The following is a 26,770-nucleotide window of genomic DNA, read 5'->3' as shown; positions in this document are numbered from 1 at the left end:
GTCTAAGTACTTTACTCCGTACTCAAAGCAAAACCACCATCCCCTCTGGTGTGTTAAGGCTCCAGTAAGGTCACGGACCCCACAACACCCCTGCAGGCAGCTGGTGACCTCGGGTGACTTTAGTGGCAGCCTAGATTTCCGCATAATAATAGCGATTTATATTGAGCCTTTCTATCGGGACTTCTATTGTCACTTAATTTGCTAGTACTTAGATATATATATCCTTTACAATGTAGCTTCTTATTGGATACACATCCCTACAGATACCTGCCTAGAGCCTCAACACACCAGAAGGGGTCAGTGACAACATCTGACCAGACCTTACCCGAAGACGCACGGGGTGGGTTGGACGGCGGCATGCTGCACCTGCAGGGGCATGTCGTACAACAGAACATGGCTGGCGGAACGCACCATTTGCAGCGATGAACCTGTCGAGATAACATTGTCGAAGAGAAAGAAAAAAAATCAGCAGCCATCGGTATCACCACGACTCAGTTGGCATATGTGTTGCATGCCCACGTTGCAGCTGTGTAGCGACGGCCCGGCCGAGCTCGCGAGCGTTGATACGATTGTCCCAAACTACTCCACTGTTTTAGCAGCCACACGCACTGGGCTGCACCAATGTGCGTCACACGCCCGAAGCCGGACGACACCGATAGCAAGGGCCAGCCAATCAGCGCCGCTATATTCATCAACTTCCCCCAGATCCAGCGATAAGAGCCATCCGGCTGACTCTGCGGTCTGGACATTAGTACCTGCTCGTAAACTTGTTTCTTGGTGGAGGATGGGCTCAATCAAGTGCTTGCTCTTCCCCGAGACCTGAATTCCCCAGATATCTACAACTCGCTAGTTCTGCCCCTTGATCTCGTGAGCCAAGATAATACAGTGCCAGTGCCGCCAACCCAAACAGCACCAAGCTTAGACCATTTGTCGTCTCCTCCGCCGCCACATTTTGCACCCTTCAATCTCGTATCTCCCTCCCGCTTCCTGTCTTTTCAACCTTTCCGTCCTGGCCCAACTCGCGCGGAGACTTCTCGACGTCATTAGAGAGCATCAGTTTGCGATATGGTTTCCATCGCTCCCTCGGCCTTTGTCGCCATGGGAGCCTCCATGTCCTGGGGCCAAGCGCTCTCTGGAATATTCGGAAGTATTAGCCTGACAGCATGGATTTGTCTCTTGGTGAGTAAAGCGTGGTATCATTTCTTGACAGTCCTTTCTCCCGCCCCCGAACGAGGAGGTCACTGACTTGTTTCCCCCGGCAGCTTCCCCAGTTGATTGCCAATTACAAGGCAAAGAGCGCCGAGGGACTGAGCATGGCGTTTTTGATCGTCTGGCTCCTGGGAGATGTGTCTAATCTCGTAGGCAAGTCAAATTGGAATTTTGCGTCGCACTGATAAGGGTTGTTGTGCTGCAGCACAGCCTCGCGTGATCGATCTCCAGACGCTTGTCTCTAATCCCCTCCCCAAGACACAGCGTCACGGTGGTCTGCACAAAATTCTGGATGCACGTAAAAAAAAAAAAAAAAGAGGAAGACGTTGTCTAACCATTCCCGCCTGACAGGAGCCCTCTTCACCAAGCTGGCCCCGAGCGCCATTGCACTGGCCGTGTACTTTTGCTTCCTTGACGCCATCCTCATCACACAGACTGGCTATTACAAAGCAAAAGCCGCTCAGCGACGCGCCGCTGCTCGCCGAGCTGCACAAGACCGAGCTTACTTGTCTGCTGCAGCATCTGAAGACTCTCCTCTCCTAGGACGGCGCCGACGAAGCTCGACCGATCTCCCGGGCTCGCTGATCCGGCGCGATACGCACAGAGAGTCTGCCCTCGAGCCGATCCGAAAGGTGGTGACTGGCCAGGACGAGACGCTAGAGCGGCGACCTTGGTTGAATAACGTGCTTGGGCTGACCGCCATTTACGTGGTTGGATTTGCAGGGTGGTTCGTCTCCTACAAGGCCGGCATTTGGGACGGCGACAACGGCATCCCCGACGGTGGGGTGTCAGATCCCTCCACAGAAGATGAATTTAAGGCAAAGTTTGGACTGGCGCTGGGCTATGTCAGCGCGCTGTTTTATCTCTGGTAAGAAGATGCGACAAGATGACAGGAATCGGTACGATGCTAAGAGAATTCAAAGCGCGAGATTGCCTCAGATTTTCAAAAACTACCAGGAAAAGTCCTGCGAGGGTGAGCCACTACCGTCATTGTAATACAAGCACACTTGGCATCTGGTCACGGGACTAACACCACATGCAGGCTTGTCACTGCTATTCTTCATGCTCTCCCTCACTGGAAACCTGACGTACGGGCTGAGCCTTATTTCGTACTCCCAGAACAAGGACTACCTGCTCAACACGCTGCCCTGGCTGCTGGGCTCTCTGGGCACCATGGTTGAAGACTCGACCATCTTTGTGCAGTTTCGCATTTACGGCGACAATGCCCGCAGGCTATCTTTGGCCTAAGGGATAGTCCGTCGTCACGTGTTTCATGTATTGTCAGTGTCCTTTGAAACTTTTTATTTCAATTGTCAAGTAGTTTGAGCAATATGGGTGGGAATAATCTGCATTATTAGGCGTACCGTGTACATAATTGGACATCGAAAGATTGAGGAGACATTGGAGCATGACCAGGAGTCTTGCAGAGTAGGAGGAAGGAATATAGTTTGATTAAACCTGCAAAGCGCACATTCTAGTTGCACAACCGGTTGAAAGAAACTGGCGCCCACGCTGCCATGTAATCCACCGTGGAAAAGAGCCATGTCTCAAAACAACAATTCGCCCGCCCGCCTGAGTAGGGGAGGAGCAGAAGCCACCTCCGATGGCGGGGCACGAGAACAGCGGGGTTCCATCAAAAAGTCGCAACGGCAATGGGCATCATCCACGTACCTCGTCTTGACTCATAAGAAACCACATCATATTCCTCCCAGCATAATCTTTCTTCTCCCACCCATTGACAATCAATTATTGTCCAAAGGGGAACCGTCAAGCATGGCTACACAATCGCCTACAAAAAAATGCGGTAAGCCCCGATTCGTTCCCATTTTGTTCCCCCCCCTCCTCCCCCAGAACTGACATCTTATCCCATCTCACCACGCAGCACCTCAATGCCATCCAACTAACAACCACAGGCGTCCTTGGAGCCACGGGCTCCGTGGGCCAGCGATTCATCCTCCTCCTCGCCAATCATCCGACGCTCAAGCTCCACGCCGTCGGGGCATCCTCGCGCTCCGCGGGCAAGAAGTACAAAGACGCCGTGCGATGGAAACAAGCCTCCCCCATGAGCAGCGAAACCGCCGGCATGGTTGTCCGCGAATGCAAGGCCAGCGAATTCCAAGACTGCGACGTTGTCTTCTCGGGCCTGGACTCGGACGTCGCCGGTGAAATCGGTACGAACCAAAAACCAACCACCATCATGACGTGCCCCCCAGACTAACACAACACCACCACCCCCAAAGAGCAAGAGTTCCTCAAGTCCGAAATCCCCATCTTCTCCAACGCCAAAAACCACCGCCGTGACCCGCTCGTCCCGCTCGTCGTACCGACCGTCAATCTCTCGCACCTCGACCTCATCCCGCACCAGCGGCGCACCAACAAACTCCAACGGGGCTTCCTGGTGTGCAACTCCAACTGCGCGGTGATAGGGCTCGTGGGACCCTTCGCCGCGCTCCAGGCCGCCTTTGGCCCCATCACAACCGTCTCCATCGTCACGATGCAGGCCGTCTCGGGCGCAGGCTACCCGGGCGTGTCGTCCATGGACATCATGGACAACGTGGTGCCCTTCATCAGCGGCGAGGAGGACAAGCTCGAGACGGAGGCGCGCAAGATCCTAGGCCAGATCAACGGCTCGCAGTCCGCCTTTATCGAGCAGCAGGGCCTCCGCGTCTCCGCGACGTGCAACCGCGTCCCCGTCATGGACGGCCACACGGCCTGCGTCAGCCTCAAGTTCGAGCGCCAGCCCGCCCCCTCGGCCGAGGAGTGCAAGGCCGCGCTGCGCAACTACGTCTCCGAGGCGCAGACCTTGGGCTGCCCCTCGGCGCCGAGCCCTGCCATCTGGGTGTTTGACGAGGCGGACCGTCCGCAGCCGAGATTGGATCGGGACTTGGGCAACGGGTATACCGTGAGCGTGGGACGGGTGCGGGAGGACGAGAGCGGCATCTTTGACCTCAAGTTTACTGCCTTGAGCCACAACAGTAAGTTGTTGTTTTCTTTCCGCCACGGCAAGTTTTTGACTAACCGCTCTATAGCCGTCATCGGCGCCGCCGGCTCCTCCATACTCAATGCCGAGGCTGCTATTCTCAAGGGCTTCATTTAGGAGTTTCTGGTTATATACTGTATAGAAGAAGTACAAGTTAAAATAGATGATACCTCCCAAACAACAGGCCATTACGCAAACTTGCAGAAACCAAGAGTGCCACCCTGCACCACGTCAGAACTCTAGACTTGCACACAAGCGTTGGCATACAGCCAACTCCTTCACCATTCACTCGATTCAAGAAACCGCAATAAACATAATGGTAATTCGTACTTCTCATTCATGACCTCCACAAACGTAGAAGTGAGTTTCCCTTCACACGAGGGTGGGTATAAAATGCACCACACTATCCGCCCAGTAGTACTACGGTGTGTGCTCCTCGCACAGCCATGCCATGCAGTTGCTAAACACCTCTGCAGACGCCACCCGCGTGGCCAAAAGCAGGAATCCTATACACAAGCCAAAAAAGTAAATCGTTGCCATAAAAGGCGCAAGCCTGCCACAGCGCGTTCTCCTGGACACGGCTGTTCCCCCAAACACAAAAGTTGTACTCGCTAGTAGGAAAAAAAGCAAACGACGAGCATTAAATCCACCTATTTCCCTGTTCCTTGATATGCCAGACGCCAAAAGAGGAGGAAAGCAAAAACGTCGAGGGCTGGGTTATGCAGTGCCTCTGATGCAAGTTCGTAATAGATAAATTCTAACGATTTCGATCCTCTGGCGAGGGTGATTGGGGATGAGGCCGCGTCCTGCCATTGAAGCTATGGGACAAAACACCTAGCCAACCTCCGTCTCTATCCGGTCGTTGCGGCGCGTCTCTCGGTTCTGACGATGAGATACCTTGTTCCAAATCAGACTGTCTGTCAGCTGAACCAGAGCCAGACGCCTCGGCTTCATCCTCCTCCTCTTCATCGTCGTCGTCGCTATCTTCTCGGTAGGCGTCGTATCGAGGGCCATTTCCCTTGCCGCGTGCCAATGACCGAACCACATCGCCCTTGCAAATAGGGCATGTTCGTCGCCGCGTAGTCAGCCAGGGGGTTCTGTCGTGGGGTTAGTGGATGGGTTCGCATGAGGAAGAGTAGAGTACGCTTAAAACTTACATGCAATCGGCGTGGAATTCATGGCCGCAAGGCAAACTCATGACCCTGCTAACGCCGTCCACATATTCCTCGAGACACACAACACACTCAACCTGTCGCCCCATGTACTTGCGCCATTCTGCTGAAAAGCCTCCTGCACCCTTTTCAAACTCGGTCCGACGACTTGCCCGAGGAGGTTGCGGTGCTGGAACAGCAGCGCTGGCTGAGAGGAGATTCTCGCTTTCCATTACTCCTGTGGTGGTCCTCGATCGGGGGCGTGGTCGCGAAGGGCTGTGTTGCAGCAAAGGAGTGGTAGGCGTGGCACTTGAAGGAGATGGTAATCTGGGAGATAGACTGGGTGAAGACAAAGCAACGGTATGGTAAGTTCGCACGGGAAGTTGATCAACCACGGACTTTGGCGCTCTCCATCGTCTCCTGCGAATCCTAGCTCGGAGAATAAGAAGCGCATAAACAACGGTCAGTGTTACGAGAGGGCTGATAACGAGCACCAGCAGGGTATCGAAAAAGGGGCTGGCGCTGCTCGTCGGCGTGATTGTCACCCATAAACCTTCATGTGGTTGTGAGCCATCGGGTGGTGGTGGGATGGTCGGAGAATCCTCACCCTCATCAACGGACGGCATGGCAGATTTTGAGCCATCACTGGAATCACTCCCAAATAGCTTTGACATGAGGCCATGGTGCTTAGAGTCTGATCCGGCAGGTTTTGGCTCCGAGTCCGAGCTGGCATCTCCGTCTTTGGATTTGCCCGACCCAGCGTTCTTCGCGGGATTCTTTTCAACTGTATTCTTCTGTTCTCCAGTGCCGACGAGGTCACGGTCTCTCCAATCATGCACACCAATAACGAAGTCATCTGTTCTGGGCTTGGGCCTCTTTGCTTTGCCCATGGTATCGCTAATCAGCCTGTCCTTCTCATCGTTGAAATCATCAACCAAGACCCAGTCCAAGCGGCCGCTCCTTGGAGGCCGGCTCTTAGAATCCACTGTGCGAGTTGTGGTGCCCCAGCTGAAGATTCCTCCTCCGAGGCCTTTGCCACTCTCAGCAGCAGATTTGGATCGTTTCCCCTCGACCGATCTCTTTGCCTTTGACCCATTGGGGCCCTTTGCGGCAGTGGCGGCTCTTGGCTTTGCGAGGGATTGCTTTTTGTGCGTTGCAGCAGGTGTCTGCTGGACCTTGAGAACGGCGTTCCCGTTGTCATCGAGGGTATCCTCAATAAAGCTTCCGGGTTGTGTCAGTGAAGAAAGAAGCTGGGCAGTGGTCCTGGCGGTGAAAACCGAAGGCACAGTGACGTTGTCGACGTCCTCGCCGTGGGCAAACATTTGAATCAAGGGACCGCCCTTTTGGTTGTCGCCAACAATGACGGCGATTGCTCCTCTGCGCTGCGCCCACATAACCTTCTCCAAGAAGCCGCATCCTCCACGCTTGAGCAGAACAATCTTTCCCTCGATTTCTGCAGCTTCCTGAATAGATTGTATATCGGCATGTCCAGACGAGCCGACGGAGCTATCCCGGCGAGAAGGAGTACCAGCCACCTCCTCGGTCAGATAATTATCCGTGTTGTCGTTCTTGGGACTTTTCGCCTGTGCTTTGCCCTTGGCAATGGCTTCGCGATTATCGTGGTCAAGCAGGGTGCCTCCTTTTTTGGGCACTTTGACCTTGGCTGAAGGGAGTCTCGTCGACCCAACTTTAAAAGAGTTCTTCAGAGACGCTCTGGTATTCGAGCTGCCCCAGCCAGGCAAATCACTACAGCCAAGCTCTCCATCCGTGTCCAGGCTATCCTCCCCGAAACCGCTGCCGACCCAGAGCTGACCACTTAGGCCTGAGGAAGCCAGCTTAGGACCAAAGGCTGCGGGCCGCGCGGCAAAAGATGTGCTATTGTCATCGGTCAAGCTGATAGCGGCGTTGGGAGGAAATAGAGAAAACGGCGTGTTGTAATACATGAAGCCGAATACCGACTTTGATGACGTTCGAGGAGCAGGCGGATACGAAGCGACTACGGTGGTTCGGGTGGCTGTCAAAGCACGGAATACGATGAAGAGGAACGCGGCGAAGAAGAAGACGAGAATGGCGACCCGTGGCGTACGCATGTTACCGGTTTCTGGGCCTCAAACGGCACCGGTGTACTCGTGTATATCCGGGGGAGACGAGGGCGAGAGGATAAATGGATAAAATGGAGGACTTGGCGAGTGGGATTTTCGAAATGGTAATTGTGGTCGTCGTCCCGTCCGACGTCCAGTCGACGACGATGCCGTCAGCCAGTGACGCCGTTCATCTGCGAGCTGCGAGGGTCGGGGGGGCGCAGCTTGAGGGCGGCAAGTGCAGTGCGGATGGACCGTTGGATGGGAGGCTGGAGGAGCCAACAATAGATGCAGTGGGAGGTGAAGCGAATGCTTGGTATGGCAAGGGGAAAAGAAGGAGGAAACGAAACGGATTAAAACGCTCAAGGAGACGGTTAAGGGAGTGTGGTTCAAACACCAGGACGAGGTGAGACGATGAAGGCGAGGTGAGGGTCAAGCAGGAGTGGTGTGACTGGCGCATGGCGTTGGAGCGTGTCAAGTCGAGGCACCTGCGCGGTCTGGAGGTCGTTGAGTGGCCTGGAGTGGCCTTGGGTGGTGGTGACGGCAGCCTGTGCATAGGTGGCTGGGACCTCTGGTCGAGCGGGTGGATGCTTGGCATGACATCTGGAGGGGCATGATGCATTCAATGTTGGAGGTACTCCGTAGGAGCTCCATGTCCATCGGCCCTGGGCGGTTGGGCGGTCACAGCGGGCGCAACAGAGGGCGGTTGAGACAGCACTTGAGTCCAGATCAAATTGACTGCTTCTGATTCCAGTCGACCAATCGACCAGACTGGCGCCAGGCGCCCGGTGCCAGCTCCAGTCAGGTTCAAGGCGGCCACATTCCCACCGAGGTGCCATGATGCTCTAAGCTCCGGCGAATCAACCCGTTGCCCACATGGTCTGGCGCTCAGAAGGCCTCCGGATGTCAACTGGTCAACGGTCCCACCCAACCACACCACTGCCAACATTGAACCAGCATAGTTGACCAGTTGATTGACATTTAAATGTTCCAAGCTAGAAGCTGTTCGAAGCTTGCACATGCGAGGCTTGTGACTTTATACGGCTGAGCCGTTTAGATATTTTTCCAAAATGAGCTGCGCCATCCTGCTTCCATCCATTATTGCGCGAGAACAGACGAAATAGAATTTTTTAAATATTTTTTTCATGTCGTTGCGTCTGCCCTTTGCCCCAGTTTCATGCTCTACCTGATGTCGTCAAGTCAGGCGCTGACAAAAAGCCAATCTAGTGCGTTAAAAACTTAAAATTGGAACCACGGAATGAATGTTGGCATTTCAGACCCAATACCCCGGGGCCATCGGCTGGTCGACGCTTTGATAACATTTCAACGCACGTACGGAGTAGTACATCCAAAGTCAATTGATCCGTGTTTGAAACCAAGAAGACATGTGCATCCAACCGTTCCAGCCTCTTGCCCGCCCCTCCTCAACGACGTCACCAGACCAGCTGAACAGCCAACATTTGAACATTTGAAGACCCTGCATCGACTGACGAACATGCCGAGTCTTGAGCATTCATGGGCTGGTTTTAAATCGTCGGCCGGGCTCTACACGGGGGCATTGCAAACTCCACGCTGATTTCCTTCAAAATCCGCATATACATGCCAACATTTGAACCTTGGGCCCATCTCGTCGCCAACAACTGGCACTCCAGACTATTCGAGCAATTCAGTGATGCAAGCTGCACACATCCACCACACAACGCATTCATAAAATCGACATGTCTCTTGTCCTCCACACACCTTCGGCCAGCCTCCAACCATGACGTGAGTACAGAGACCATGGCGCCATGCGTCTGGTCCTCTCATCCTCGTGATGCCCCCCGTGAGCTTCGCCCCGCTCGTCAGTCTGGCCTCCCTCTTGTTTCCATGCCTTCTTTTGCTTTTTCTGTAGTCGGGACAATACATCTTCTTGGGGACGATTTCCTAAATTGCCCACCTGCACCACCACGTTGCACAGATCCTGCGCCATCCGATGCCGTAGCCTGGCATCGTGCGTCGCCGGCTGAAGAACATGCATGACCGGGCGTAATTGTAGCTGTAATAATCCAACTCCCAGTCATCTCTCCTGTGCGCCATTGTCGGGGTTCAGTCCCCTTCAAACCCTCACCCATAACCATGAAATATCATTGATACCTGCTGGCCGAGGCCGACCCATGAAAACAATATCATTGAATCCTTGCACGTCTTGCTCTATGAAGAGGAGAAAGCACCGCATCACCATGTTGACAAGGCTTCCCTGGAGAAACGTGCCCGTTAAGCATAAGATATCTGCGCCATCGTCAGCAGTCAGAAAACTGGCTTACACCAACCCTCCAGTTCTCACAGTTTACAGATAGCTGCGCTGGTGATGGAGTGCCCTTGCCCCAAGACGGAGATCATGGCGACTACCACACTTTTCATTCATCTGATTGGGGTTGAAGAGCGAGAGCCGGCATAACAAATCCAACCCGTTTGCGTAAAGTGTCGACGAGGGAATAGCGAGTACAATACCCTACTGCCGATACCAGCATGAGACGCCATGAAGAGAAAGTCGACAGCCAGCATACGTCCAGGCTTGAATGCTTGTCCATTTTGCACAATCCGTGACAAGATACATAGTTCCCGCAAAATATACACCGGCGTACTCCGTAATGTAGCGTAGAACAGCGTCCTGCGTGGTAGGACGATCATTTTGGCTCGTTGCATTGCAGCAAGGGACTTCTCCCGGGCCGCCTTGAATCTCTGTCCGTAGACATACGTCGCTCCGATGCCGAATTCCACGCATGCATGAAGGAATCGGCGCAGGCATAGATTACGTCGTGTACGGGAGAAAAGCATCGACTCATCACTCTCGTATTCACGACAGTTTGCGTACAACTCGAAATAGTAACCTGCCACTACTGGTATGCCGTTCTATTACCCATACTCATAACGCCTTTTATCCAAGAATGTCAACTAATCAAGCGCGACCCAGCCAAAGCCGAACATGGAGACCGAAAAGACGCCGCCCAAAGATTTCTCCTAGTAGTCTTCTGAAAACAGAGTGGGCGGGTTCTTGTCGTCTTCATCGACACCATCCAGCCCGAGGCCCTTGCCCTTGTCCCATTCCCGCCTCTCCCCGGCCTTGGACCAGACGACATGCTCTCCGGCCTTGTCGGCCGTCCCCTCGGCTCGCTGTATTTCTTGCTCCGTGAAGCCGGCGTCTTTCATCCGCTGGTGTTGGTGCAATCTGAGCTTCTGTCGGTCCCTAAACGACTCCAATGCATCATCCCAGGCGTCTTCCTCATCCTCGTCCATCTGCACGTCCAGCCTGGGGTCGTACGACTCTGAAAACCGACGGTCTAGTTCCGCCGCACCCCCTATTGTCCCCCGACCACGAAATTTTGGAGGCGGCGCTGGTCCTATCAAGTCTTCTAGGGGGTCTGAATCTTCGTCTGGCGCCGGCGGTGGGCTGGGCTTCTTCTTGCTCCGCGAACGCGAAGAATCCCGTGGCTTTGATCGATGACGCGAGCGTTGCCTGTGACTGCGTTTTCGATTGTCGGGTGAGCAGGATGATCGATGCCGCCGCGGTGACTTGGATCTGCCATCTCTTCGTGATCTGCCATGTCTGTGCCGACTTTCGTCTTGGTCCGATGATGAATGGTGTCTGCTGCGTCGAGACCTCTTCCGGTCGTCGCTTCCAGATTCGGCATCGTCATCGGCATAGTCGCGTTCTGAGAGCCGTCCATAGCGTCGCTTCTCATATTCGCGTCTGCACAAATCATCGCTCCTCTTGACGCTTTTCCTTTCGTGGCGATCCTTGCCGTCATCCTTGTCACATCGAGTTGATGTGCCCGAATCATCGTCGTTTCCCCGCCGCCTATTCCTGCCGCCGAGGATAGCTTGGATGTCGCCCATTTGACGCCTTCGTATGTCCTTGGCGTTGGGATTCGTCTTCCTCCTCTTTATTTCCTCGGCGTGCTCGAGGTCTTGCAATCTCGCTTTTGACTCGGCGGCTTCCTTTGCGAGTAGGGCCTTGTTGTGTGTGTCTGTGTCTTTGATGATGTGGCGCAGGAATCGTGTATTTGGTTTGGGCATGGTAGAAGGCCTAGCGCATGTCAGGACCGGAAGCTTCCGGGGAATATTCGGGCTCCGACTTACTTTTTGTTGTCGCGAAAAGCTTCCATGCCCATGGCCGAGTACTTCAGTGAGCAGTCCTTGGCATCCTGTGCCAGGAGACCGGCCACGTATTCATCCGTGAGAAGTTCATCGTTTGACATTTGTACAATCGACCAGAATTAGACCAAGAGTAAATAGCCCAAAGGCGCCCCGAAAATCGAAGCAGCGTCGGCGCATGGGACGAGTGAAAGTGGAGGAAAGTCGTCGGTCGCGGAGCCATTGTCTCGGTGGGTGGTGATGTCGAGTCCGATAGCCGGCAAAGTTACGAGGCTGCATGCACTAACCGGTTTGGGCGTCAAAGTAAACACATTCCCACCTCAAACATCATTCTCACCCATCAGACACGTCAAGCGAACATCTAGAACACCTACCCCCAAGGGCCCCGAGGAAATTCAGACGAGTAGGGAACATGAAAATTTTCCCTTTGAGTTACTAGAAAAGCGGCACAATCCCGAAACAGGGCCAACTTTCCGCCATGGCGGCTGCCGACGCGACACAAGCCCTCGAGGCTCTGGAGCGCCTGCAAGCAAACCAAGAAATATCCATCATCAGACTCAGCGAAACCATCACTGACCCTGCCGAGCAAAATTCACGGCCACGGGCATCGGATGCATCAAATTCACTCCTCGATGGCCCTACCCCGGCCGGCCTCGAAGCCGACCTAGCGCACTACACCGAGCTGTTTGCCAAACTGCGATTCTCCTACGTCGAGCAAGTCACCAAGGAAAAGTTTATCCGCGCAATCGTCGGCGACCCGCCGTTAATCGTCACGATGCAAGAGAACCTAGACTTAGAAAAGGACAACGCAGAAGTCAAGGCCGGACTCAAGGCGCTCAAGCAGGAGGTGGCGGCCATGGTGACGGAGCTCGAGAGCAGAGGGCGCGAACTCAGCCGCCGGTACGAGGCCGTCCAGCTCGACACGGCAAAGCTGCAGGACCTGCCGGCCAAAACACGGGAGCTGGAGGCGCGGGTCGAGCAGCTGAGAGCAACACAGGATTTGTCAGGCGCCAACCCCGGCCTGAAGCTGCCTCTGGCCAAGACACTTGGCCTGGTGGAGCGGCGCAGAGCCGAGCAGCAGCAGCTGGCGCGAGAACTCGAGGCCCTGCAGGCCAAAGTGCCCAGGAAGCAGAAGGAGGCAGAGCGCCTGCAAGCCGAGCTCGGACCGTTGCAGGCCAAGCTTCAGAGCAGCACGGCTGCGGCGCGCGAGGCGCAGAGGAGAAGGGACGCGGGTTTTGGCGGCGTGGCAGATGACTTGGAGCAGCGAGCGCGGTGGTGGAGGGCGAGTGAGGATGTGCTCAAGCGGGTTTTGGATCTCAAGACGTAGCCATTGACGGGTCCGGTAGAACAAGAAGAGGGCTGGTGTTGGACGATTTCGTGTAGTAACTAGTTTTGTGTATGTTTTGCGGCATTTGGGATAAGCGGACGTGAGGGCGTAGGCGTCTAATGGCAGGTTTGGGTCGGGCGTAGGGCGCACAAATGATCTGGTGGGATGAGAATAAATGAATTACGCATTTCACGCCCGGTGTTGGATGTAGCCTACTCTGTAGTATTGTCGTCCCGGACCTCAATTGCCAACCGGACTCTTGCTGGGATTCAACTCCACGCGATGCACCTACATCCCGTCGAGGCAGCCAAGAAACAGACCAAAAGAACAGCAAGGGGCTGGTGAGCCACTGGAGTACTCAGCCTCGACAAGGCCATTGTCTGATTCATCGGCCCTCGCTATCCATCACGGTACGGAGTACACTTTGCCTGTTGGCCGGATGTGCCCAGACTTGGGGAGTGAAATGAACGCTATATGTCTGATGGTGCCCGAACCAGAGAACCGTAATGTACTGTCATCCATGTTTTCTTTATGATACTATTCTAGGAAGTGGGGCGGGGACGGGCAGAGATATCCGTCTCCCCTGTATAATTTATTTCTAGGAATACATGTGTAGCCGTTGGAAAGTGATACATTATAAAAGGCATCCGGTGTGCGAGACGACCATCACAAACAGCGTTCCGATATGAAGCCTGAATGAGCTGATAACGGTACAATTTAGCTAGTTGGCTTGCATTCCGAAATACTGTTGCGCCTTGGATAAAAGTGGCACGGCTGTCTGTCATATCAAAGCCACATGCACGTATTTTGGTCGTGTGGTGTTCAGGAAACCCGTCGGCGGTCGAGGGGTCATTCCGTACGGCACGATCCGACGAGTAAGTGTCGTTTCCAATGCGGGGGCAAGTGGTTTCACAGATGGACAGCGTCTACCAGCCATTTGCTGCCCGCGTGGGAGCTAGCAACTCGTGCGAGTTTTTGATCTGTAAGAGCGTGAATGGAGGTTGAAGTTGACAGATGAACCGCGCTAACCTCGTTGAGCGCGGGCCGCTCTCGTGGGCCCCACTAATTACCTGGTTAGTCGGCGCTCCACCAAATCAATCTATGTGTAAGTACAACCCATTGTAGTACAGCGCAACAACGATGCCTTTAATGCTAATATAAAGTACTCGGACTACCTTTGATTGTAGTAGTTTTAAAGGAAGGGACATGGATGGAGACGGCGAGTTGAATATGACTTTGAGTAAATTTGTCTCCTTGAAAGTAAATTCTATTACCTGCATCTTATTTTATGCAAGATACTTGCACAATCCGTGTGGAGGGAATTATTTTTCTGCTCTTCTTTTTCTGCTCGGATAAGTAAAGTAGCAATCAATACTACTCCCAGCAAGGTGTCAACGGATCTCAAGTGCTGCCTCAAAGTGCCTAGATGGAGTCATTCCGGCGGCGAAATGATGCAGCAAATGCAGTCGCCCAACGCACTCGAAAACCTGGACGGTTAAAAACAGCTCGACGTATCTCTACCGGCCGTGTCCGCAATCAGGAAACTACATGTGCTCAGCATCGACGCCCGCCACTTTGGCCTCACCCCAGACCTGTCCGAATCTACGGCTGGAAAGGGACCACGTACAAGCCAAAGACCACGGACCACGCGTCAATCACCAGGGCCAGGGCATTCATTCGCCTTGCGCGTCGGCCACACCCCCAATGGCGGCAGCCAAGCCTCAGCTTCAAACCCGAGAGCCCATCGATGCATCCGCCAAATACGCGTAATGGGGCCCAGGGAAGGCTGAGCACCTGGATTCGAGTCCGTTGCGACAGGCGACGAACGCCCCCAGCAGCACTTGAGGTCTGCCAAGCATCCATCTAGGCACCTTGGCCGCCGGGGGAACGAACGAGGCTATGGCGAACATTGAAAGCCGAAAAAGCCAGCGGCTGCATCCTGGCGCGAGGCGACGAATGACCAGCCCTTGCGACGCCGCCCAGACCATCGGTATCGCGACAACAAATGCAAGGCCAATGCCGTCGACGGGACTTGCAGGTTGGCTGCACGGGGACTTGGCCCAATTCCACGGCCTTGTGTTGGATGACAAAACCATTTCCATGTTGTTTTATTTCTTCTGCCCGGCCCTAGCACTGCACACGCCCCCCTCCAACCCACCCTCTCGGATATTCCCCAATTTCTAGGCCACGCAAATCCACGTGTGAGATGGAAAGGCGGCGAGGTGAGTCAACGTCAAGGTCCATTGCCCGTGATGCCAAGGCGCAGCGCCGTGCGGGTGGGTTCAATGCTCCGTGTCTCGCATTCGCACCATCTGGCTCCGGGATCGTCGCGGCACCCGCGTCGCACAAGAATAAGCATGCAGGGAAACATGCATCACAGATCGGGCAGTTGTGCGTCGTCACGCGACCATGTCATATGTATACTATCGTGAGGGACTGACGGGCGAGGTCGGCAGTCCGTTCCGCTCCACGCCCGCAAGGACGTGACGCTGGGGACAACGGACGGCGGACTGTTAACGGACGTCCGTAAACTCCATCAATGGCCCTGCAGGCCTCGTCTAGCGGCGTGGAGCACGTCAATTTAACCGGCGGCGGTGCTACTTACTACTTACTACATGTACTTACATAAGTACATATGTACCAGACATATAATTTCATGCACCGCTTTCCAGAAGCCCGCACATACGCCGTATCTGCTGTATTTTCCAGGCCACATGTTCGTGAGACAGGGTGGTTCGAGCGTCGTCCACCTTTTTTTTTATTTTTTTAATTTGTGCCCCTGTCCTGCCGTCAATCTATTCCACGCCTTACCCTCCCGCCGGTGCTGCAAGAGGCCGCTGAGTCAAACGACTTCTGCAGCAACATGTCGTCATCCCAGGCAGGAATCAATAGTAGTTGCACGCGGCAGTCTGGGGTCAAGGACGCAGCCCCTGGTAGGACAACAGGCTTGCATGTCAGAATTTGCCGCACCTTGATTGGCAAAACTTGCCTGCGAATATGCCGATGCCAGTTGACGCCTTGCAGCCCCCAACATGGCATGAGTAAGCCGAGCTCACGGCCCAGCGTACGTACGTAGTCAGTCCTCTGCAGACACGACACAACGCCTGATGTCACAGTCGGCGGCGTATTTCGCGACGCCTCGCGCCTTGTCCATAACGCACTTTGCAGTTTTCGCATTCCGCCTCGACGCCAAGCCAACCATGCTGGCTCAGCCAACGCCTACCGCTGCATCCAACGACACCAGGGCCCCCCTTCCAGCCTGAGGGATTCTTTGACTTGTTCTTTAGAAATGCGGAGCACAAGCAGGAAAAAAAAAACCAAACCTCTTGCGTGCCCAAAATTGGTCAAATTCAAGCATAATCCGCATTATGCAGAAACCCACTCGACGTTAATACTAGTGACTGAGACCGCCCGCGCGCGCGAGTTTGTCAGCGGCCCCGATGCCATTACCCAATTCGGCAATACTACTTGGCCCAACAGGGATATATGCTCAGGCCCCACTTCTCTTTTCCTAGCCGCACCCCTCCCCTTTCTTCCACGGCGGATATCAACTCTCGGATACCCGTCGCCCGTCGACCAATCCGCCCGGAGGTTCGCAAGAGCCCGAACACCGGGTGGGAACGAGGCCGAACGACGCTTGTTTTGCCTTGTAGTCGCTGGCACCTTGGCGGCGCTTTGTCGACCGGCCACTGGCCCTTTGATATTCCAGAGCTGTCTCGGATTTTTTTCTTCATTCAAAGCATTCGTACCCCCCGTCAATTAAGGCAGGCAGCCGTGATGTCGGAATTCACGAGCGCAAAGGCATTACATGACGTACGCACACAGAGCCGTTGGCCGCCGCTCCCAACGAACCCCCTCCCCGGACGCTGGACGTTTCCCTCTGCGCAGGTCCTTGCTCCGCCGTGCACGTATGTACGCGTATAGCTCAAGAGCTCAAGAATGCTCTCACGCTGTAGCGTCCAATGTCTTCATCTCTGGCCCGCCAGATCGGCGCTACGCCGGCATGCCGCCACGCCGGCGCAAAGCTTACACCCAAAGCATCTGGCGATTCTGGACCCAAACGGCGAGCTTCATGCCCACCGACCCGGCTGCCGCCACAAAAAGGGAGGAGACTCGAGCTCATTTGAGAAGGAACCCTTTTTCTGACAGGTCACTAGCGACCCTGGGAGATAGTAATCAGATTCCAGATTGCCCGCCAGGCGCCCCAGAGCTACTAACTAGTTGTAAGTAGTCGCTACAGCATACTTGTACATGGGCATCCGGCGTGCCACCACCCCCCGAGCAACATCGGGACAGCAAGCCGTGGCTGCCATGGCTCGAACTCTGAATCCTTTGCACGCGATAACGTCGTTCAACGGAGGGGGTATATAAACCCGCCGACTTTTTCGCAGGCCGTCGTGGAACTAGCATAGTGTAGACTCGTAATCCATGGGTGGGAAGTCTCCAAAATCTCACCCATCTCGTTCGTGTAAAACCGCTCGTGTAGACCGTCTGGTGGTTGCCCCCGTATCGAACCCCGACGGCAGCGCCAGACGGAAAAAAAACTGCTGATTTGGAATCTGGCACCTCCCAAGCAGCAAGCAGCAAGCAAGCAAATAACCCACGTGGCTGCGCCGGGGGGCCGCCACGAACACCCCCCGAGAGAGGCCCAAGGCGAGCTTTCCTCCCCCCTCCCCGCTGGGGCAAGAGGTTAAAATAGCTTCGAGGGCCAATATACTTTGACGTGGCACCGCCATGTTGCGGGGGAAAGAGGAGCAGCAGGAGCAGTAGGACGAGAGGACGACGAGGAAGAAGAGGCTCAAGGGGACCACCAAGTGGCTCTACGTAGCTGTGTGTTGCAGATTATCCCACCCCGGATCTACAAGTCAAGAATTCATGAAAATACACCAAACTCTGTGGAGAAGCGGCATGTAACTTTGCTCTAGGTAGCTTTCCTTCTCGTAGGCGTATAAATCCCTGCCCCGGAGTCAATGACGATGACATGAAATACAGCGATTAGTGATAAGCGGGAGCTGCCAGCAAATGTAAAGCTGACAGAAGAAAAGAAAACCAAAAAAAGGGGACTAGAATCTAGACTCGCGCAATAGTCAGGTGTCATCGCCATGAGTTTATTTTCAAGAGGAGAGGGGCGGCTCTCAGAATCGATCCGAGGTTAGGCTACTCGGGGGCCCGATCGATCGGGTCTGTCTCCATGTCGTTTTCACTTCACGGCCCTGCACGCACTGCACGGTGAGCCGAAACCGAGTGCCGTGAATCACGGACGGATAAATCACCAATCGGGAACGGCAATGACTCATCATGAATGCCCACGCAATATCGTAAGTGAAATTACTTTGTCCCGGCGCGCGTCTATGGACAGCTGCTCAATGCTGCGTGCGGAGCTCCAATCCAGCTCATCCTGGCACCTCTTATCGTGGCCTCCTGCAAAGGAATTACAGAAAAAAAAAAATGATGAAAAGGGGGGAGGGCTAATTTGTAGCCTCCCCTGCACTTCTATAACCTCTACTCCCTATCGGATTTTACCAACGCCAACCCAAAAACATCAAGGATAAAGAACATAAAACGCAATGCTGAAAATGGGGGAAAAAATCCAGGAGAAAAAAAAAATGTCGTACGTGAACCACTAGAGGACAATAAACGCCAGTTTCCCCATTGCGTCAAACTCCCTCCCCGGCCGCAGCTCAAAAAAAGTTATGCCTGTCGTGCTCTCGTCTCATGTACACGGGCTGTTGGTGCAACCCCCCCCCTGGAATCAGCCCATTGGAATCAATAGCCATTACCCATCCAGCCTCTCTCTGTCACACACACAAGTGTGAGCGGGTTTGTAGTTGTGTTGACTACTCGCTACACTCAGAGTCTCATCGACTCGCTGTCAAACCCGCCGTAAATCATGGGGTCGCCTATGCCCATCATGACATCGGGGTTGGGACATGAGAGGATGTCGGGTTTGATGGTGCCGAATTCAGGATCGACCATGGTCTGGCCCATCATGTTCATGCTCTGCAGGGCATCTGCCTGCTGCAAAAAGTGCTGCATTGCCAGCCCGCCGTTTTGAGACTTGGGCATGGACCATGTGGAGAAGTTGGGCATGGACTGGTTTTGTGAGGCAAACATGACGCTGGGGTCCATCTCAGGCACCGTAGGACTGAAGTCGAAATCGTTGCTGCCGGCGAAGCTCTGCGGTGATAGTGTCATGGCGTTGCCGCTGCCGAATGCCGCCTTGCGGTAGTCCTCAAAGTCGGAATGGTCGAGCTCCGATGACGAGGCACGGTCGTTTCGCTGGTAGCTGGACGAGTCGGTGTCCTTGAGGTCCTTTTGGCTGTCGCCGTCCTTGTTCTGCTGTTCCTCGAGCTGACGCGCGAGTTCTGCCATGCCGGCTTCGTCTTCGGGAAACACCGAGTGCACGGGGAGGTCGATGTCGCTGTTGGGCCGGATGCAGCCGAGCTTCTGCGCAATATCATGGATCACGGGGAGGCCGCGGTCGTTGAGATCGGGTTCGCCAAGCTCCCATGTTTGTGAGTTGCGCACCATGTTGTACAGCTTGTGAACCGTGGCAATGAGGGCGAATTGAGTGTTTTCAAGAACCTCGGCGTATCTGCTCATTTCAACCCTTGTCAACAACAACAACATCTCTAGATTGGGGCAGTACATGAAACGTCATCATGGAGCACATTACATACCCTCGTGGCAGCTGCTTATACTCGACCTTCTTGCGGACCCCAGCTGTGCAAACAAGGCCGTCATCCTTACATCTCTTACAAGGGAATTCACCATCGCACTGTCGTCATCTCATGTTAGCGTGAGATAAAAAATAAAAAAGACTTGTTTTGCGTCTTCGGGTCAAAACGGCATTCACGGTACCTTTGTCTTCTTCATTCTACATCTCTCACAAGCCTTCCATACTCGCTTATGTCGGCCATCCATGCCCGCAGCGTGAGTTACGTGATCATGGTGGTGGGCAGCGGCAGCACTGGCACTGGCACGCTTGGAAACACGACTCGTAGACTTGACAGACTTTGTCGACGTGCTCTTTCTAGAAGCTCCCGACTTATTCTCCTCCGCCGGGGGCGAAGGCAAGCTATGCGATCCCATGGTGTGGCGTTGCGTGTCCGCGTGTCTGTGTGTGATGTGGGAATCAGGTTGGTATCAGGCAAGGGGAGGAAACAGGGAAGCAATTGTAATATGGCAAAGTATTCTTGCCAATCCGTTTGTAATTCGGGCAAAACTGGAGGAGCAGACGGAGGAGGGTGTTGGTGCCACCGGGCAGGTTATATAAACAGCCACAGCAACTTGTATGGGAAAACGGCCTTTTGCACCAAGAGTGGGAAATGACTCGACGGCCAGAGGAGAGGGGCGCGGGCTGATTAATGTATGTATGGCTAGGGCAGAGGCCAGCATATGTACGGAGTATGTATGTGTGTACATATGTATCTGCCATCTCCCGGGGCAAAGACTCAGTCTCACATAATCGTCAGGGATGGCTTTGAAAGTGATGAATCGACTTGCTCGAGGGGAGACGCCGGTTGCGTTTTGCGCCTTTCTGGGCTTGGGCGGGAGTACGTACTCCGTACCCGTGGAGGTACCTGCGCCGGGGGGGGTGCGGTTAGCCGCCAGCAGCCTGTCGGCGGCGTGTTTATGTCCGAAATGGCGAGAGACGGGCATGGGGGTCCCCGTCCTTGCAGTCTGGTGCAATCAATCGCGTACCGGCCAAGTAGCCAGTTGCTAGCAGGCAGCTGCTGGCGGGTGGGGCCATGGGAATTTTGGCTTTTCTTTCCCACTGGGCATGGCCAGTAGACGGCCGCTAAACAGCCTGTGACCCAGCGCCTAAAGCCCCCAGCGGGCCCCCCAAATGCCCCCTAGGCTGCACATGTGCACATCAGTCTGCCCAGATATGTGCCCACAGCGCAGGTCTCATTCTCCAGCTTGAGATCTTGCCAGCCCTGCATTATTACTGATCAATCAATTCATCATGGCTCTCAACTCCGCCTGCAGCGGCGGACTTGAGCACCCATCGCCAAAACATGCCATGATGCGGCCAAGCTCTGCCACGCATCCAGCTGCTTTTAGCAAGTCCCCGACCAGGATGTCCGTGTCTTTGACCCCGTAGTCTGGGCGACTAACTTCATGTTCCAACCTTTCCCAGTCCTACCCTCGTCGGTGACCTGCTCTGTTTTTTATCTAGTTGCATCGGTGCTGGTGTGAGTTGGTCCGCTTATACAGCGGCCCTTTTGCATCCAGATGTCATCAATTGGCCCTTGATTTTCCTCTCCCTTTGGCACTGCGGACCACAGATTTCGCGAGACCACGTATGCCCCAACTCTATTTTATTCTTGTTGCTCGTTTTCTTTTTGGTTTTCATCTTCCTGGCCGCCACGTCATATCTGCAACCCATCTTCGCCTAATTTTAACGTTAGTTTACAGTGTAAACGTTTAAATTCCGTTGGCTGTGGCCGTGGCCTTGTCCGTCCCGCGGAGTGCATGATAAGTTGATAACCAAGGCCACCCTGGTACTCGTAGCGACATGGAGGGACGATATCCAGATGCCGCTACACCACGCCTAGCACGTTGGCATAGCCAAGCCATGCCTCTCCTGATTTGCCGCGTCGCAACTCCGTCGATAGCCCAAAGTTGCCCATCGTATAATACTCCCCTGATCGTGCCGCCACAACGCCGATGCCATTGTCGTGCCCTATGGCCTGAGTCGCAAATCTGTCTGGTAGCATAGAAAATGGTGCTGCTACCGTAGTTGACCTCTTACATGTGGCTACCGGCCGCATGCTCTCGTCATCGACAGACATTGATAAGAAGCTCCATTGCGTATTTTGGACTAATGCCAGGACCGTCTGTTCAAGTGTTGCAAGCCCGCATTCCTCATCTAATTTTCACCAACCCCACAAGCTTTATGATACATCACAGACCGTATTGGAACCCTATCTCAGTTTTGTTTCATCATGGAACGATGAAAACGACTCCCCCCACGAACGACGACCGCCCCGTCGTCGCTAGTCAAAAGGCGACGTCTAAAAGTATCACATTGCAACACAACGACCCCGGCAAGGTTTCGACGGCCCTGCCATGGCGACGGGCATTAAACCTTAGCAACCAGAAACAGCTTCAAGTCCTTCCCTAGGGCGTATTTCAACTTAGGCAAGCCTCTTGGCAGTGAGAAACAGGACCGTCACGAACAGATGCCGGGCCTTTCTACGGATGAATTCTTGTTTCTCTTCCCAGGCCCCAGGTTGTTGCATATGGCCGGGTCGCACACAAAGCTAGGATTCCACATGCCGTTCGTGCAGCCAGAGCTACTACAACGCAACTTGAGAAACTTTGGAACTTTGAAAAGGAGGGGGCGCCTGTGGAGAGGAGATGATGAGGTTTCTGTTTGGACGCCCCAGCAGAACCTCAGGACCACGTTTGGCCATCGAGGTGCATTGTAATCGTGCGGTTGTCAGTGCCGTGCCGGTGGGCATTTTGGCGACAGTCGAGCATGACCAACCAACCAGGTCAGCACTTGGGTTGGCTATCTCTCGTCGTTATGCTCTTCACGGAGCCACAGAAACGCCAATCCCCTCGTCTCGTCTCGTCCGTCTGTGTGGTCTTCCCACTTCGCCGGGTCCGAAGCCAGACCAGTCTAGTATGAGCCACTCATAGGCAGTGGTCGAGGTAACTAAGCTTGGGTAACGAATTGGTAATCCTTCGCGACGGCTTACATACCTAACTAGACAAGCACATGTGGCTGGGTACTGAGTACCTAGGTAAGCACCTTATGTTGATTGATTGCTGGCTTGGAGGACGCTTCTCACGCAGAGTACCGATGCGAACATCACCAGCGTTACCTCTGGCCTGTCGTTGTTCCTTTGCCCTCCTCTCCTTCTGACCCGGTGATTGAACTCCTCTCTTCTGGGTCCGAGCTGCGAGAGAACTACAATCAAGGAAGTATTGCGGAGAGAGTTGTAGTCCTTCCTTGTCCGGCGTCTTTGTGCGGTTGGCGGGTCGAATGACCCCTTGTGGGCGAACAAGTCAAGTGTCTACCGCTACTTCTGCTGTGAGTTACAGGGAAACCCAAGAGATTGAGCCACGAGTGCATGAAATGACAAGCCTTAGCGTGCTACCAGTGGTCCGCTCGCACCTCAAACGCCGTGGCTTGACAATCCACGGACTTAATGTACATGGCCCTCTCCTCCCGGGTGGGTGGGTGTTCGATACATGATGGATGCAGTTGGTGGAGTCCGGAGATTTCTTACAACCGACGCCGACTCAATCAAAGTCCGCGGGACAGCGCCTTGTTGCCATTTCGCCCTTGATATGAAGCCCTCGGCCATTGATTATATCATGCAGAAATTCATCAACAACATGGTGCGAGCTGAGCCCAGGGGGCAGGTTCTTTTCACACAATGGGTGGTTGCCGAGGATGCGGTAATCATTCCCAGTTTTAGAGCCTGCCGCAAATCAGTTGGCGCCCCGTCGGCGCCTCGCTCTAATCAGTGAATCATTGATGATCGAAACGATGTTCAGTCGAGTATTCCGGGAATCAAATCGCCGGTGGGCAAATCCGTAGTGTGCGCCTCATCGCGTAACCCGTCCAGAAGTCAACACGCAGGTATCTCTTGTCTATACACCCCCCCCAATGGCGGAATCGGCATTAATCATGGGCGACCAATTGCTCAAGGTTCTCTGCGACTCGCCGAGGCTGGCGTTAGCCTCCCGACATGGTTCGTCATTTTCTTTGTGTGTTCGAGATAGTGTCAAAGGTTCTGTAGGGCTGCCGTTGGGGGGGCGCATGCCGACCTCGCTCCGATAAATACAACACTGACTTGAATTGCCTTCAATCATTTCCACTAAGAAAAAAGTCTACTGGTTCGATTCGAGGTCGTAGCTATCCGAAGTCGCCAATGAGAGTGCAAGAGCTGACTGCATGAGGTGTGAAGTATCCCTGCTTCTCTCTTTACCACCGCACGAACAATGGAGAGCACTTAAGCTTTTTTTTTTTTTTTTTTTGAAACGAAGCTTGCCGTGGGAGAGATGAGCTGGAATGCCTTGGCGAGCTGTCGATGATACTTGGAGAAAACATTCGCAGTCACTCTGACATACAATTTCTTTCCTCGTGCTGTAAGGGCCTAGTGGCCGTTGCAAAGAAATAAAACGTCTGTGTAACGAAACTTGAATGGCGTGTATGGTCTGTGATGATGTGATCGGCAATCCGGCTGGACGGCACTGCGGGCGGGAATAGCAGCTCAATCAATGGGAATAATAACGTTTGAGTCCACACAGTACGCCCTGCCGCCACATGGGTCCATCCAGTACTCTGTCCTTGATGCAGTTTTGTATCTTCTTCGCACTAGGCGACGCCTTGCCCAGTGAATGGCAGGCTGCATGCAAGGCTGCTGTTGGAATCGACGTCGACCCCTTACGCCAAGCACAGTCTTCGATATTGCTGCCAAAGATCACGGCGGGATGAGTGGTGATGGTGAGTGGATCACGGAGTAGGTTGCACGGGGTAAATCGTTTGTCATCCTGCTTGTGCCATGGTAAGAGTAAGAGATGACAGGCTATGACGAAGCCGAAAAAAATGGCAGGCGCCCCACCCAAGGTCTCGGCCCTCGCCTTCCTTGTGGAGCTGGAATACTCTTCTATGGAGCACCTGAGACCAGAACTTTTTTGACCCCGTCAGCCAGTCGAAATCTTCCTCACGAAAATGCCATCATGTTTCCAATTCGCTCACTCGCTTCCGTGGAGGGGGTGTGCTCTGCAACTTTGACGCAACTTGGCTTATTTTGTTTCATGGAAAAGGAAAAAAAATATTTGGCGTTATGGTATTGAGCCACCATGAACACAAAACCCACTTTCCTTGCAGATTCCCAGCTCAACTGCCGGCCACAATCGCTGCAAACATGGTCACCGAACTTCGACCGAACTTCTAGAAGCTTCAAAATTGAATGATTGTGGGCTACAGGAATACATACTCGATGCGGTTAATTCCCCAGACGTCACTATGCTGGCAAAGACACACCACCATGTGGGTGGTTACAACTGCGAAACCCGCTTAGAGCCAACTCGGTTCCGCTTAGGATTGTCCGTTTTCTCCGCCGAGTCCTTATTAGTGTTGTGAACCCTAGCTGCGCCCGACATGTCGAGATCGGTATTCACGAGGGTCAATCAGAACTGTGCATGAGCTGAAGCGGGCCACGTCCATTGACCTCAGGCTCTGCGCTTAGTCAACTCGACTTGATGCGTGCGTGCCACAAACCCTTGGACCTGTGGTGGTGATGTCTTTGGCGATTGCCCCCGACGATCAGGGTCCAAGCCCGAGGGATAAAACGCCAATGGAAGCCAGGTACGGATAAGGAAACAACCAACAAGTTGGCCGTTTCGCGGGTGGCCGGTGGTTCGGGCTCCGATGGATGGGCTCCGTCCGCCGCCTCATTGACCAAGCACCCAGATGTTCAAGCCAGGCGGCAGCCAACATATTTTGCCTTTTCAATGGAGGTCCACGACTCGACGGCAAGCCTTGCTGCGACCCGTGCAGCCAATGACGGGACCTGGTTTTCCGGGCCAAAGTCGCTGAGGTCGGCACCGAGACAAGACCGCAACGCACAATTTGTGCCATGGAAATTTCTGGCTGAGGAGGCTCACTCAGCCAGCGACATACACAGATATCCTCTCGCCCTTCACGTCATACAGCATGTCATTTCCGTGTGCCCGTCCGTGTCGCATGACCTCCAAGCGCCCGCCCCCCAGGGGCATCACAGGGCTGTCGAGCTACCGCAACGACCTCAAACTAGGAAGAAGCCGGGTTCCAGAAATCCCTCAGGCTCAATTCACATAAGCTGTACGGAGTACGGGTTTTGTACAATTACTGTACCTCCCAAGTATCTGGATATTCGCCGTCTAAGTCCGATGGCACATGGCCAAGTTCCCCGTTTCCACCCCGACACGGTGGTTGAACCACGGTCGGCCTCGTTCCCCTGCTGGAAACGCAGGCCGATCCATTGTATCATGATTTGGTTTCTTCTATATTCCTTCTCCTGCATGTAAACAATGTCTTTCTACATTAGCTCTCCCATCTCCTGATTCACCCCTCCCCCCTCCCTTACGTTTCCTGCCTGCGGTCGGATCCCCCGATTAATATCTCCATTCTCGCTTCATGCCGACATCATGTGGCTCTAAGAATAAACGCCGACACCCGGTTCCCATTGTTGTCGAAATTGCAACCATGCATTGCTTTCCTAGAGAGCATTGTGCATCCCTTTAGATCCAATCAAAACGGTCAATTGCTGTTCTGCAGGACATGGCGTGGTGCCGTCACCACGGCAATTGTCCGTCAACCTCCGCGGATGTGCGCAAACTGGTGCCCACTAAACCGAGCACTTGACCATGAAAAATCGATCAAATCAATGCTAACTTTTATCTTGCGACCTTTGAGGAGAGGGGGAGATTGTGGGCGAGCGGCGGTTTTGATGCTTTGTGATTCTCTCCAATCGCTAACGTCCTTCCTCCTCATCGAGGACTTGCTTTGCCTGAAATGTTGGTTCATTTACCGGCATATGACGTCTCAATGCTGGAGCCCGTGATCGGAGTGTATATCGCTATCTGTTCCTCTTGCAAGATATAGCTCATGCGTATACATACTTGCTACGTCGGAAGTGACATCACGTATGGTTTGGCGCACCTGAGCCTACAGATGCAAGGAGCCCCAGCCGTGCTTCATGCCAGGGGTTTGTTCTTCCAATGAACTTACATGCTGTCTTTCAAGCATTAGAACTCCTTGTTTTCCAGCCTGGAAATTATCGTCAGATTCTCCTGGTGGTCTTATTTTGCTACGACCAAAATCGTTCAACACTAAAACCAACCATAGCGATGACATTGTCTGAAAACAGCACAGCGCGGT

General features: G+C 53.9%; 7 protein-coding genes across 7 annotated transcripts; 3 read left to right on the top strand and 4 right to left on the bottom strand.

The window, feature by feature from the left end:
• Window positions 1–1,065: 1,065 nt before the first annotated feature.
• MAA_07394 (PQ-loop-domain-containing protein) lies at window positions 1,066–2,457 on the top strand (the record flags this gene model as incomplete). Its single annotated transcript, XM_007825392.2, has 5 exons — window positions 1,066–1,179; window positions 1,263–1,362; window positions 1,561–2,077; window positions 2,133–2,182; window positions 2,252–2,457. 5 exons carry the CDS (start codon window positions 1,066–1,068, stop codon window positions 2,455–2,457), a joined length of 987 nt encoding a protein of 328 aa, XP_007823583.2.
• A 525-nt stretch (window positions 2,458–2,982) lies between these two features.
• On the top strand, window positions 2,983–4,306 carry MAA_07395 (uncharacterized protein; the record flags this gene model as incomplete). Its single annotated transcript, XM_007825393.1, has 4 exons — window positions 2,983–3,013; window positions 3,123–3,380; window positions 3,450–4,184; window positions 4,239–4,306. 4 exons carry the CDS (start codon window positions 2,983–2,985, stop codon window positions 4,304–4,306), a joined length of 1,092 nt encoding a protein of 363 aa, XP_007823584.1.
• A 640-nt stretch (window positions 4,307–4,946) lies between these two features.
• Window positions 4,947–7,430, bottom strand: MAA_07396 (zinc finger domain-containing protein; the record flags this gene model as incomplete). Its single annotated transcript, XM_007825394.1, has 2 exons — window positions 4,947–5,286; window positions 5,347–7,430. 2 exons carry the CDS (start codon window positions 7,428–7,430, stop codon window positions 4,947–4,949), a joined length of 2,424 nt encoding a protein of 807 aa, XP_007823585.1.
• A 380-nt stretch (window positions 7,431–7,810) lies between these two features.
• On the bottom strand, window positions 7,811–8,260 carry MAA_10950 (uncharacterized protein; the record flags this gene model as incomplete). The annotated part of the gene is made up of 1 exon (XM_011412895.1): window positions 7,811–8,260. The coding sequence occupies one exon, from the start codon at window positions 8,258–8,260 to the stop codon at window positions 7,811–7,813; it is 450 nt and encodes a 149-aa protein (XP_011411197.1).
• A 2,161-nt stretch (window positions 8,261–10,421) lies between these two features.
• MAA_07397 (pre-mRNA-splicing factor 38B) lies at window positions 10,422–11,659 on the bottom strand (the record flags this gene model as incomplete). Its single annotated transcript, XM_007825395.1, has 2 exons — window positions 10,422–11,487; window positions 11,541–11,659. 2 exons carry the CDS (start codon window positions 11,657–11,659, stop codon window positions 10,422–10,424), a joined length of 1,185 nt encoding a protein of 394 aa, XP_007823586.1.
• Window positions 11,660–12,033: 374 nt separating this feature from the next.
• Window positions 12,034–12,882, top strand: MAA_07398 (uncharacterized protein; the record flags this gene model as incomplete). Its single annotated transcript, XM_007825396.1, has 1 exon — window positions 12,034–12,882. The coding sequence occupies one exon, from the start codon at window positions 12,034–12,036 to the stop codon at window positions 12,880–12,882; it is 849 nt and encodes a 282-aa protein (XP_007823587.1).
• Window positions 12,883–18,732: 5,850 nt separating this feature from the next.
• MAA_07399 (C6 transcription factor) lies at window positions 18,733–19,974 on the bottom strand (the record flags this gene model as incomplete). Its single annotated transcript, XM_007825397.2, has 3 exons — window positions 18,733–19,477; window positions 19,563–19,660; window positions 19,744–19,974. 3 exons carry the CDS (start codon window positions 19,972–19,974, stop codon window positions 18,733–18,735), a joined length of 1,074 nt encoding a protein of 357 aa, XP_007823588.2.
• Window positions 19,975–26,770: the final 6,796 nt, after the last annotated feature.

The sequence above is a fragment of the Metarhizium robertsii genome (genome assembly GCF_000187425.2).
Source record: "Metarhizium robertsii ARSEF 23 chromosome Unknown MAA_Scf_3, whole genome shotgun sequence".
NCBI classification, from domain to species: Eukaryota; Fungi; Ascomycota; class Sordariomycetes; order Hypocreales; family Clavicipitaceae; genus Metarhizium; species Metarhizium robertsii.
The sequence above is the reverse complement of the archived record's forward strand: the minus strand, read 5'-3'. Positions and strand labels throughout refer to the sequence as shown.